At 52.5% G+C, this 11,822-nt stretch overlaps 1 protein-coding gene across 1 annotated transcript; it reads right to left on the bottom strand.

Moving 5' to 3' along the window:
* Positions 1–1,267: 1,267 nt before the first annotated feature.
* On the bottom strand, positions 1,268–9,846 carry LOC112638614. The gene is made up of 4 exons (XM_025410655.1): positions 7,123–9,846; positions 6,643–7,032; positions 5,834–6,586; positions 1,268–1,864 (listed from the first exon to the last, which is right to left on the bottom strand). Exons 1-4 carry the CDS (start codon positions 9,844–9,846, stop codon positions 1,268–1,270), a joined length of 4,464 nt encoding a protein of 1,487 aa, XP_025266440.1.
* Positions 9,847–11,822: the final 1,976 nt, after the last annotated feature.

The raw sequence follows: 11,822 nt of genomic DNA on the forward strand, positions 1-11,822 counted from the left end.
AAAAACTTGTAACTTTGGTAAAAACATGTTGTTTATGAATAATCTTTTACGAATTTCTTCCGCAGCAGTCACATAAAATAGTCATTAAACAGTTCTCTCGAACAATTTTAACTATGTTTATGTGATCTTTAAGTGTTAATTCGTTTAGATCAGACCTTGGCAAGAACTGCACATTTCCGCCAATTTTCAGCTGGCTCCGCCTAGCGCATCCCTACCTCGCCGTTCTGCGCAAAGGCTACGAGCCGTTCGGCGCTCAGGAACGGGCGTATGGCAATAGCTTTCCACGTCACCCATGAGGTACTATTATTGACGCGTTTTTTTAAAGTGATATCCAGTAGATCTAATCCACTGATGACTAAAATGACCCTTTAATTAATTGCATAAGACGATAAAGTTTATCACGTCTTATGCCACTTGCTACATGCCATATGCAAATAGATGTTCCTGATCTTGCTTGTAAAAAATCCCGAAAGTCATAAATATTCATCATATCAATTATTATTTATAATTCCGTGCAATTAGTTAAAGAGTCGTTTTAGTCATCAGTGGATTGGGCCTACTGAGGATACCACTTAAAATCGATGGTAAGACTCCCTACGATATATATACCATATATATATATCGTAGGGAGTCTTATCATCAAGTGACTTGGAGGGCCTGTTTCTAATGAAGTTTGCAGTCATAATCGCCTCAGCTCAAAAAGAATTCGGCAGCCCGGACTGAATGAGTAGACACATTGCCATTTCTAACAGAGTTCTATTGCGACGTTCTGCCTTCCCATTTTACTCAGGAGTGTTGGCTACGGTTAATCATCGTCGAATGCCGTTAGCGTTCAAGAAATCATTAAATGCGTCTTTTTAGATACTCGGTTCCATTGTCGCTTTGTAGACATTTTAAAGACTCATCTGTCTGTTTTTCGAACAATGCTCTTACCTTTTGAACTCGGCAAATACCTCATTTTTTTTATTCAAGAATTGCACCAGCCGGAATGGTCCTCAATGAATGTGACAAAATACTTAGCTCTCCCGTGGGATTCGCTGCGCATCAGGCCGCATATATCAGAGTAAACCAGGTCCAATATTTTGGTACTTCGCTCGGAATGCTTAGGAAACGCGGCGCGCGACATTTTACCTTGAATGCATACTTCGCAAGTGATATCCCCTTTCGATTCGATGACGCCAATGCCTTCTATCGTTTTCCTTTGTGAAGCTAAGACTAAATCCTTCATGTTTAAATGCCCCATTCTACGATGCCATAAGCTCGACGACTATAAATTTGAAGATTCCTGCTTCTTTGTGTATAAGCTCGCGATACGTGCGTTCGTTCTTTCCGCCTTAATGTAGTACAATCCGTCAACCCGATTCGCGATTAGTATAGTCTCACCGTAATCATCAATAATTTCCGCCGAGTCTTTCTTGAAAATCACGTGATAACCTTTGTCGGTAATCTTACCGACCGACATGAGATTGGTACGTAAATCGGGAACGTGTAACGCGTCGGTTAATTCGACTCTTTCAGTCTTTAGTCCGAGACTTACTTGAATATGCACATTTCCGCGAGTCTTTATATCCGTCGATGCGTTATTCGCTAAATGTAATTTTCCCGATTTGACGCTACAAGTATCATTGAAGTCGTCTATATTTTTACTTAAATGGGACGAACAACCACTATCTAAACACCAAACGGTATCTTGATTCGCGTATGCGGCTTGTGTCAGTTTAAGCGAGTATTTATTGTTTTTATATGCCTGCGTTTCGGATACGTCGTAAAATAAATGATGCTCCGCGCTTTGTGCACTCTGTTCGGGATCGCACCTTTTAATTGCGAGCGTAATGCCAGTACACACAAGAATGGATATCGCGAGCTGGAAAAACAAGTGATTTTGTGCAGGATGAGTGATAGGATTGAATGATATGCACTTGCTTCTTTAATTTGTCACAGTAATGTCCACGAGAGAATTACTATCTGTTTATTGCAATATAACACACGCTATTTATAATGTTTAAGAGCGTTCGCGGCGTGCAAGACGCTAATTCGAATGGTTTGAGCATGTCGAGAGTCGCACAAGTAAGAGTGAGCCCGCACTATTCGACGGTTCGCGAGAGCGAGTGGGACAGCGCTTTATCAGCTGTCCGCGACATTGAACGAAACCGCACTATTCTACGGTTCGCGAGAGCGAGCGAGACCGCACTATTCGATGGTTCGCGAGAGCGAGCGAGACAGCTCTTTATCAGCTGTCCGCGAGATTGAGCGAGACCGCATTATTCCACACGAGATTGAGCGAAACAACGTTTTACAACTTTCCGCGAGAGCGAGCGAGACCGCACTATTCCACGGTTGCACACGAGATTGAGCGAGACAGCGCTTTACAGCTGTCCGCGAGATTGAGTGAGACAGCGCTTTCCAGCTGTCCGCGGGAGCGAGCGAGACCGCACTATTCCACGGTTGCACGCGAGATTGAGTGAGACCGCACTATCCAACGGTTCGCGATTGAGCGAGACAGCGCTTTGTCGGCTGTACGCGAGATTGAGTGAGACCGCACTAGTCTACGGTTGCACGCGAGAGCGAGCGAGACCGCATTATACGAACACGCGTACAAGCGGAGGCTTAAAGAAGAAGGAGGCTCCACCTCTTAACTAGTGTGGAGGCGCTCGTCTGAGTCCCGGCACTCGTGCTCAAAATGTTTACGTGTTGGACGGAGCCGATTAGTTAAACGTAATTCTGAACCGATCTTTCGCGATATTCGATACAACGATTCGATTTTATGTACTCGCGATTTTAACGTTTCACTGATTCCAAGCACTTAAAAAATTCTCGATTTCGGATCAATTACGATTCTCTCTTGATGTTATCAGAATGACTCAGACAAGAACTCAGAGAGCTTTCTCCCGCTGATACAAGTTCGATCGCGAGTCGGGTGATCAGATTTAAACCTATCACGTTTTGTCATGTCAAATCGCGTGATGTTTCTAGTTTCTGATTGGTCAGGACCATGTAATCTTACGCGATCACGCGGATCCTGGCTGATTTCGAAAAAACAGGACGGCATTACATATTCGCGAGTTCGATCGAGCGCGAACGAATGGCGCCAGTATGATGTGGGGTGATATTTTAATCTAAATCGCAAGACGAATCCTGAACACACTCTGTTCATTTTTTTCGCGAGATTTCCGACACTTAGATCCTTTGTGTCTGATTTTCTTGCATCGGTAACACTTTATTTTCGTTGTATTTGTGTTGTCTTTAACCGGCAATTTTTCTTCCTTTGTGTTCTGTTCTGTCGAAGCGTTTATTTGCGACCATCGCGATTTCGAGATGTCTCCTTGCGTATCATGTTTCCGTGTGTCGTTCTCTTCAATAATTTTTATTCGTAGAGTCTCCGGGTTGGATAATTCGTCTCTGGATTCTATCGCACAGCGAAAGTAGTCAAACGTCGACGAAAGACTGTATAACAATAAGATCGCGAGAAGGTCCGTGTTTATTTCCACTTTCATTTCAGCGAGTTTGTCGACCGCGTCAAAGAATTTTCGTAAATGTTCGCGCACATCGTCGTCCTTCTGCATCCGTGTAAGAATTAGCTGTTTCAGTAGCGCGGTCTTTCGTGCGGGTATTTTGGATTGGTAGATCTCTTCAAGACGTTGCCATACATCCCGGGAAGTTTCGCATCTCTTGATTTATTTAAACTCAGTGGAGCTTATCAATAAAATAGTGTCGGATCTCGCTTTCCGGTCATTGATCATCCAGACGTCATATGCTACTCTACTCGCATTGTCATTTGGTATAACCTCCGGTTTGATCTTTGTACCAGAGACGTATCCCCAGGCGTCAGTTTTAATTAGAAGCGCCTCCATGTGCATTTTCCAGGTGTAATTTTCTCGATTTAGAGCGTCAATTTTTGTGACACCGGATATGGCCATTTTTTGTTTTCTTTAATTCAATGAAAAAAGATGGCTGCACTCGATGATTTCGCGGCGCACTAAGTGTTTTACTTCACTTCGACTTTTAATTACTCGATTTATTTCCTGGGCTCATAACCTGTTGAGGGTGAGTGAAAATAACGATGGCCGATAATATTCGTTTATACAGAAAGTATATTCTTAATCAAACACTCAAAGAAAAATAATACAGTAAAGAAACGTGCTACCGCGACCAAGTAAAGGCGTCGAGAGAGAGATAGAACGAGACCACTGACGAGACAGTGTCTCCACACGTAGAAAATACACACGTTAAAAATACTTTACACCATGTATGCGACTCCAGGAGCAACGTCGACCGCGAGATTCAAATCTCCAACAATAATTGTTTAATGAATTTTATTATAAACATTTTATATTAATTTATTTCTAAGTATTTTTTCTTTGGCATAAGAGGCACGTTTAACATAAAAAGATATTCTGATTATAAGAAAAGTAATAAGAGATTTAAAAAGAAATGATTTATAGGTGTTCTGTATATTCACATAATGCAGTTTGAATCAAGCAATACGTAACGCCATTTTTGTATTAGTACAAATAAGTAAACCATTTTTGTATTAGTACAAATAAGTAAAAATTTAAAGTATGTAACGGTACGGCCTATCCCGTTCGCCACGGACTGGCTCGCCGGTGCCAAGGTTCGGGAGTAGGTAGGAGAGTCAAGCTTACGAGTCCTCTTTCAATAATCAATTTATTCGTAAATATCTTATGCTAGGCCTTATCCTACGCGGTGATTATAACTACCTTATTTTACGCGAGCTTAGCCTACGACGGTGCGCTAGTACTTATCCTTCTAACTTAACCTACGGACGCTTACGGTAAACTTAGCCTAGACGGTCGGTCGCGGTTTCGTTCGGCGAGCGTGTCGCGATTGCGGAGTGCGGCGGTGCGCGGAGGCCGAGTGCCGGGCAAACCCAGGCTGCGGAGAGGTCAGACCCGTCTCCGTCGGCGTGCACGGTCAGGAAGCCGAGTGCCGGGCAGACCCAGGCTGCGGAGAGGTCAAACCCGTCTCCGTCGGCGTGCACGGTCAGGAAGCCGAATGCCGGGCAAACCCAGGCGGCGGAGAGGTCACACCCGTCTCCGTCGGCAGGAACGGTCAGGAAGTCGTATGCCGGGCAAACCCAGGCGGCGGAGAGGTCACACCCGTCTCCGTCGGCAGGAACGGTCAGGAAGCCGAATGCCGGGCAAACCCAGGCGGCGGAGAGGTCACACCCGTCTCCGTCGGCAGGAACGGTCAGGAAGCCAAATGCCGGGCAAACCTAGGCGGCGGAGAGGTCACACCCGTCTCCGTCGGCAGGAACGGTCAGGAAGCCGAATGCCGGGCAAACCCAGGCGGCGGAGAGGTCACACCCGTCTCCGTCGGCAGGAACGGTCAGGAAGCCGAATGCCGGGCAAACCCAGGCGGCGGAGAGGTCACACCCGTCTCCGTCGGCAGGAACGGTCAGGATTCAAGATGTCTCGGTTATTCCCTGAGATTCAGAGCTGGTCGGAAGCTGGAAAGGAATAAGGTGTCGCTCCGTTGCGCGAGCCGGCTTTTATACGGCTCGAGGGTTCCCCACACTCGCGTGCGTCGAGGAGGGAGCGAGACTAGGTGGGGGAGCCCATAGGCGGAATTGCAAGTGGGTGCCAGAGGCGTCGAGTAAGAAATATACTCGCGGGAAACTGTTACAGTTAAAGCCTTTTATTGTAGGAACACAGGAATAATATAGACCGTATAAACAAGAAACGAAACGAATGAACAAAAAATATATACATATATACAGTGACGACGACGGTGTCGTCACATCACCCCGCGCTTAGGGGGGCCCATCTAGGCGCCGAACTGCTCGGGGGCGGCCATCCGGGTGGAAACGGATTACCCATCGGCCTGACGCGGTACGGACTTTATATCTTCGCCCGATGATGGCTGATCCGGCGGGGACCTTGACGACAGTGCCGTCGTCCAGACGTACTGGGATGGACCCAGCGATTGGTGGCCTGGCGGTCGGAGGTCGGGTTGTTGCCGGTCGGGTGGCAGGTGATCCGGCGGCCGTGGGTGGTCCGACGGTCGCAGGCCGGGCGGTATGCGATCCGACGGTCGCAGGTCGGATAATCACTGGGCCGGCGGTCGTGGGCCGGGTAGTTGGCGAGCCAATGTTCGCAGGCCGGGTGATAGTTGGTCTGACGGTCGTAGGTCGGGCCGTCGCTGGGCCGGCGGTCGTGGGCCGGGTAGTCGGCGGACCGATGTTCGCAGGCTGGGTATATAGTCCGGTGTTCATCGGCCGGGTCATCGGGGCTCCGGTGGAGGAGGGCGGTCCGGCGGTCGATGGCCTGGATGTCGAGGCCTTGGGCTTGGCGGCCGGTGGACGGCTGTCGGCAGGTCGAGGTCTGGCCAGGGCGGCGATCCTTCCGCGGCGGCGCGGCTTAATCTCCGGCGGCGTCGCCAGGATGATCGCCTTCCGACGGTTCGGCTGGTCGGAGCGCTGGATGGACGTCCCGGGCCGCGGCGGTCGTCGGGATCGTCCCGGGCTCGGGGTCGCTGGAGGCGGCTTGGCAGGCGTTGGCGGCGTCGTGGTGGGCCCGTTGGTGTCGGATTCGGAGCTGGAGCTGATTTCTCCAAAGAGATCGAATGCCTCGCGTCGGTCCATCGTGACTGTTGCTCCGTGCGGGGTTGCACGGTCTTATATACCCGCTGCGCTGCTCCTGGAGGGAATTTGTTCGCGGAATTTCCGATGGCTCGGGGTGTTTCGTGGTTCCAGGGGAAGTAGCGGAGTCCGGTCGCAGGTTGGGTAGTCGCTGCGCCGGCGGTCGTAGGCCGGGCAGTATGTGATCCGGTGTTCGTAGGCCGGGCAGTAGCTGGACCGGCGGTCGTAGGTCGGGCAGTAGCTGGACCGGCGGTCATAGGTCGGGCAGTAGCTGGACCGGCGGTCGTAGGTCGGGCAGTAGCTGGACTGGCGGTCGTAGGTCGGGCAGTAACTGGACCGGCGGTCGTAGGTCGGGCAATATGCGGTCCGCCATCCGCAGGTCGGGTAGTAGATGGTCCGGCGACCGCAGGTCGGGCAGTAGGTAGTCCGTGGCTCTAAGGGAAATTTCCTAGCAACGGAGTTCGTCCGAATGCTCCAAGGTGGCGGTACTTCGGCGTGGTCGATAACTTTTTGCCGAATTATGCGTCATCCTCGTCCACCCGAGGGCTTTCTGGTATGTTCGGTTGCGGTTTCAGATCCTGCACGTGGATATGCCGATGCCATTTCCCGTGTTCGTCGCGTAGATCCACGATGACTGGGGATATTACCCTGCGTATTTCCATGGGCCCTGAAAATCGAGGGGCCAGTTTGGCGTTGAACGCGTCGTCGCGGCTGGACAGGGGGCGTTCTCGCTTCCAGACTTTGTCGCCCACCCCGGGGCGCCAGTCGCGTCGCCTCATGTTATAATGGCGCTCCTGTTTTTGAAAGGCTCGGGCTAGGTGCACCCTGGCAACCTCATAGGCCTCTTCCAGGCGTTGTCGATGCGACTCCGGGGAAGTCGAGTTCGGCGTTGGTTGTCGCTCGGCAGGATGGGGAGGTGCCAGTTCGCGGCCGTGGAGCAGAAAGGCTGGGGTGTATCCGGTGGCCTCGTGTCGAGCGGTGTTCACTGCGAACTGCAACGCGTCAATGTGCTCGTCCCAATCCCGGTGCCGGTCGCCCACGTATTGACTAATCATGGTCTTGATGGTCCGATTCGCCCTCTCCACCGGGTTGCAATGCGGCGCGTAGACAGGTGACGTGCGGTGCTGGATCCCGAACGATGCCAGCAAGGTACGGAACTGGCGGGAGGTGAACTGAGTCCCGTTGTCCGAGATGAGTTGGCCCGGGCATTCACGCCGGTAGATGATGCGGCGGGTCACTTCTTTCGCCAGTGCCGTGGCGGTGGCGCGTCGCAGGGGAACCATCTCGACCCATTTGCTGAACCGGTCCTGGGCGGTCAGGAGCCAGACATGTCCACGGACCGAGCGTGGCAGAGGACCGACTAGGTCCACTGAGACTTGCTGCCACGGGGCGGTTACTGGCGTAGCGTGTAGATTCCCGGCTGGTCGTTGTTGCGGCACTTTGTGGGCTAAGCAGTTCGGACAGCTCCGAACGTACCGGGCTGTCTCCCGGAACATCCCCGGCCAGTGGTACAACCGGGCGAGTCGGGCGATGGTCTTAGCCACTCCTAGATGCCCTGCGGTTGGGTCGTCGTGTAGCCGGCGCAGGATGTCGAGCCGCTGCTCCCGAGGGACGCATTGTTTCCATTGCTCGGTGGAGGGTACCTCGCTAAAATCCAGGTCGTGTAGCACATGTCGAAACAGTTGGCCGTCACGTATCTCGTAATCGGGGTACTCGTCTGGTCGACTCTTTACTTCTCTGAGGAGGCGTTGGTACCATGGACATGCTATCCGGTGTTGCATTGCGTTGAGCTGCGGCTCCCGGGAGAGGGCATCGGCTACTTGATTTTGTCCTCCTCTTCTATAGTGTATGGTGAAGTCGAACTGTTGCAGTTCGAAGAGCCACCGCCCCAGGCGTCCGGATGGGTTTTCCAGACGTTGCAGCCACTTGAGGGACTGGTGGTCTGTTACGACGGTGAATCGATACCCCTCCAAGTAGTCTCGCATTCGCCGGATTCCCCATACCACGGCGAGACATTCCAACTCGGTCGCACTGTAGTTCCGTTCGGCACCGTTGAGCGTTCGGCTGGCGTATGCGATTACTCGCTCTCCCTCCGCCTGGTGCTGCGTTAGCACGGCTCCTAGCCCATGTGAACTGGCATCGGTTTGTAGCAGGAACGGTTTCTGGAAGTCCGGGCAGGCCAGAACCGGTGTGGAGGTTAATGCGTCCTTTAGTTGTTGGAAGGCTGCGTCTTCGGGGGTCCCCCATGTCCAGCCAGCTCGTTTTTTGGTCAACGCTGTAAGCGGCGCCGCTAGTGTCGAAAAATTCGGGATGAACCTCCGATACCACGAGGCCATTCCTAAAAATTGCCGGACCTTGCGCACGGTGGTGGGAGCGGGCCAACTGGTGATGGCGCTGACTTTATCTGGGTCCGTGTGTATTCCTTGTCGATCAATTACATGTCCTAGGTAGCGGAGGCTCGGACGGCAGAAGTGGCATTTATCCGGGTTTAAGCGTAGCTCTGCTTTACGTAGTCGCCGGAATACCTCTCTCAAGTGCTGCAGGTGTTCGCTGAACGTCTTGCTGGCGATTATTATATCGTCCAAGTAGACGAGGACGTTAGGTTCGAGGTCGGGGCCGATCACTGCGTCCAGCAACCGCTGGAAGGTCGCTGGGGCTGAGTGCAACCCGAAAGGCATGACCGTGAATTGGTATAAACCCTTCCCTGGTACGGTGAAGGCGGTTGCAGGTCGACTCCCTTGGTTCAGTGGTATCTGCCAGTAACCACTCTTTAGGTCTAACGTCGTCAGGTATTTCGCCCCGCGTAACTTGTCGAGCGTAGCCGTGATGTGCGGCAAGGGATAGGCGTCTTTATCTGACATTGCATTCAGTCTGCGGAAATCGATGCAGAATCTATACTGCCCATCTTTCTTTCGAACTATGACGACCGGTGAGCTCCAAGCGCTATTCGAGGGCTCGATGACGCCTTCGGCGAGCATTCGGTCGACCTCCTCATTGATGACGGCCTGCATGGCCGGGTTTCGAGGTCGGTACCGCTGTTTGATGGGCGGCCCAGGCTTTAGCCGGATGCGATGTTCGGCTCGGTCGGTTCGTCCCGTGATTACTTCAAACAATGGTAACTCAGCGGCTAGAAAGTCCTGGAGTTGCGCTTCTTCGTTTGCTTCGTTATTTGGTCCGACGGTGATCGTGTTGGTCCGGGAAACCGTCCCGGTCTGGTTCAACGGAGGTGGCGGCAAAGTGAATCCCATCTTAGCCCATAGGTCGGTACCAATCAGCACAGCGCTAGCTAGCCCAGGGAGTATGCAGAAGTCGTGCCAATAGGTTCTCCCATGCCATCGGAGGGGCAGGCGCAATACCCCAGTGACCCCTACCCGTGTGTTATCGGCCAGGAGGACGTAGTCTCCTCGGTTCTGGGCTAGTCGGGGTATTCCGGGGAACAGTCGTGCAGTTTCTTCCTGTATGCACGAGACTTCAGATCCGGGGTCTATGAGAGCCGCGAACGGTTGTCGCCGGATGTGCACTTGGAGGTGCGGGCGCGGACGGTATTCTATTCGAGGCTGGGCTGGGAGACGGCCGCTACGTCCCCGGCCCGTTGGGCGTTTCCCGTCGGCGGGTGACAGTCGCGAGTCAGGACACCATCCTTGCCGCATCGCGAGCAGAATTTTCTCGGTGGCCGCTTACAATCCACTCGAGTGTGGCCTTGCTGCTTACATCTCCAGCAGCATTCCTCCCGGTTGTAGGTGACGGCGGCTACTGATAGTTTGACGGTCGCTGGAGTTCGATCCTGTCGACGGTGGTTGATTTCCTCAATCTTAGATATCCGGGTCCGGAGTTCGCTCATGGTGAGCTGATCAGTGAGCGGAACATAGAGTTGGTGCTCGGGATTCATGTTCTCGTAGATTTGTTCCAGCTGTTCTCGCTCGGAGTATCCCCCAGCTCGGCGCATCATGGTGAGAAGTGTATTGGAGTATTCGCGAAACGACTCCCCTGGCTTTTGGGAGCGTCCGTTGACGTCTCGTTTTAGTCGCCTCAGGTATCCCGGCGGTAGGTAATAATCCCGGAACTGTTCGCAGAAACTGGCCCAAGTTCCCCAGGTATCGTGGTGATTTCGATACCACAAGAGGGCGTCCCCTTTTAGTAATTCCGGTAGGCCCAAGAGTAAGTGGTCTTCTTCGAGGCCATAACTGATTCTTAGCTCTTCAACTCTCTCTAGGAATGAGAGCGGGTCCACTCCTTCGAAACGGTGGCCCCATTTCCGGATCTGGTTGATGATCTCGATGCGTTCCGTTGGACTCAAGGTGGGCATGGTTGCGGTTTCTCCTGGTACGTCACCGCTATTGTTCCTCGGGTTGTCGGACGGGTGGGCAGCGAAGTACAGGCGTAATCAGCGTCTTAGCAGGTCCACCTGGCCTGTGGTATCCACTTCGAACCGGTGGAGATATTCTACAAGCTGTTCTTTGGAAAGGTTATTAATCCACGCAGTCATGAGGCTTTTCGCTAGCTGGACTCTCCTTAAACGGTCCCTGTTCGGGCGCCATGTAACGGTACGGCCTATCCCGTTCGCCACGGACTGGCTCGCCGGTGCCAAGGTTCGGGAGTAGGTAGGAGAGTCAAGCTTACGAGTCCTCTTTCAATAATCAATTTATTCGTAAATATCTTATGCTAGGCCTTATCCTACGCGGTGATTATAACTACCTTATTTTACGCGAGCTTAGCCTACGACGGTGCGCTAGTACTTATCCTTCTAACTTAACCTACGGACGCTTACGGTAAACTTAGCCTAGACGGTCGGTCGCGGTTTCGTTCGGCGAGCGTGTCGCAATTGCGGAGTGCGGCGGTGCGCGGAGGCCGAGTGCCGGGCAAACCCAGGCTGCGGAGAGGTCAGACCCGTCTCCGTCGGCGTGCACGGTCAGGAAGCCGAATGCCGGGCAAACCCAGGCGGCGGAGAGGTCACACCCGTCTCCATCGGCAGGAACGGTCAGGATTCAAGATGTCTCGGTTATTCCCTGAGATTCAGAGCTGGTCGGAAGCTGGAAAGGAATAAGGTGTCGCTCCGTTGCGCGAGCCGGCTTTTATACGGCTCGAGGGTCCCCCACACTCGCGTGCGTCGAGGAGGGAGCGAGACTAGGTGGGGGAGCCCATAGGCGGAATCGCAAGTGGGTGCCAGAGGCGTCGAGTAAGAAATATACTCGCGGGAAACTGTTACAGTTAAAGCCTTTTATTG

This window comes from Camponotus floridanus, unplaced genomic scaffold (assembly GCF_003227725.1).
Source record: "Camponotus floridanus strain SB8 unplaced genomic scaffold, Cflo_v7.5 scaffold337, whole genome shotgun sequence".
NCBI classification, from domain to species: domain Eukaryota; kingdom Metazoa; phylum Arthropoda; class Insecta; order Hymenoptera; family Formicidae; genus Camponotus; species Camponotus floridanus.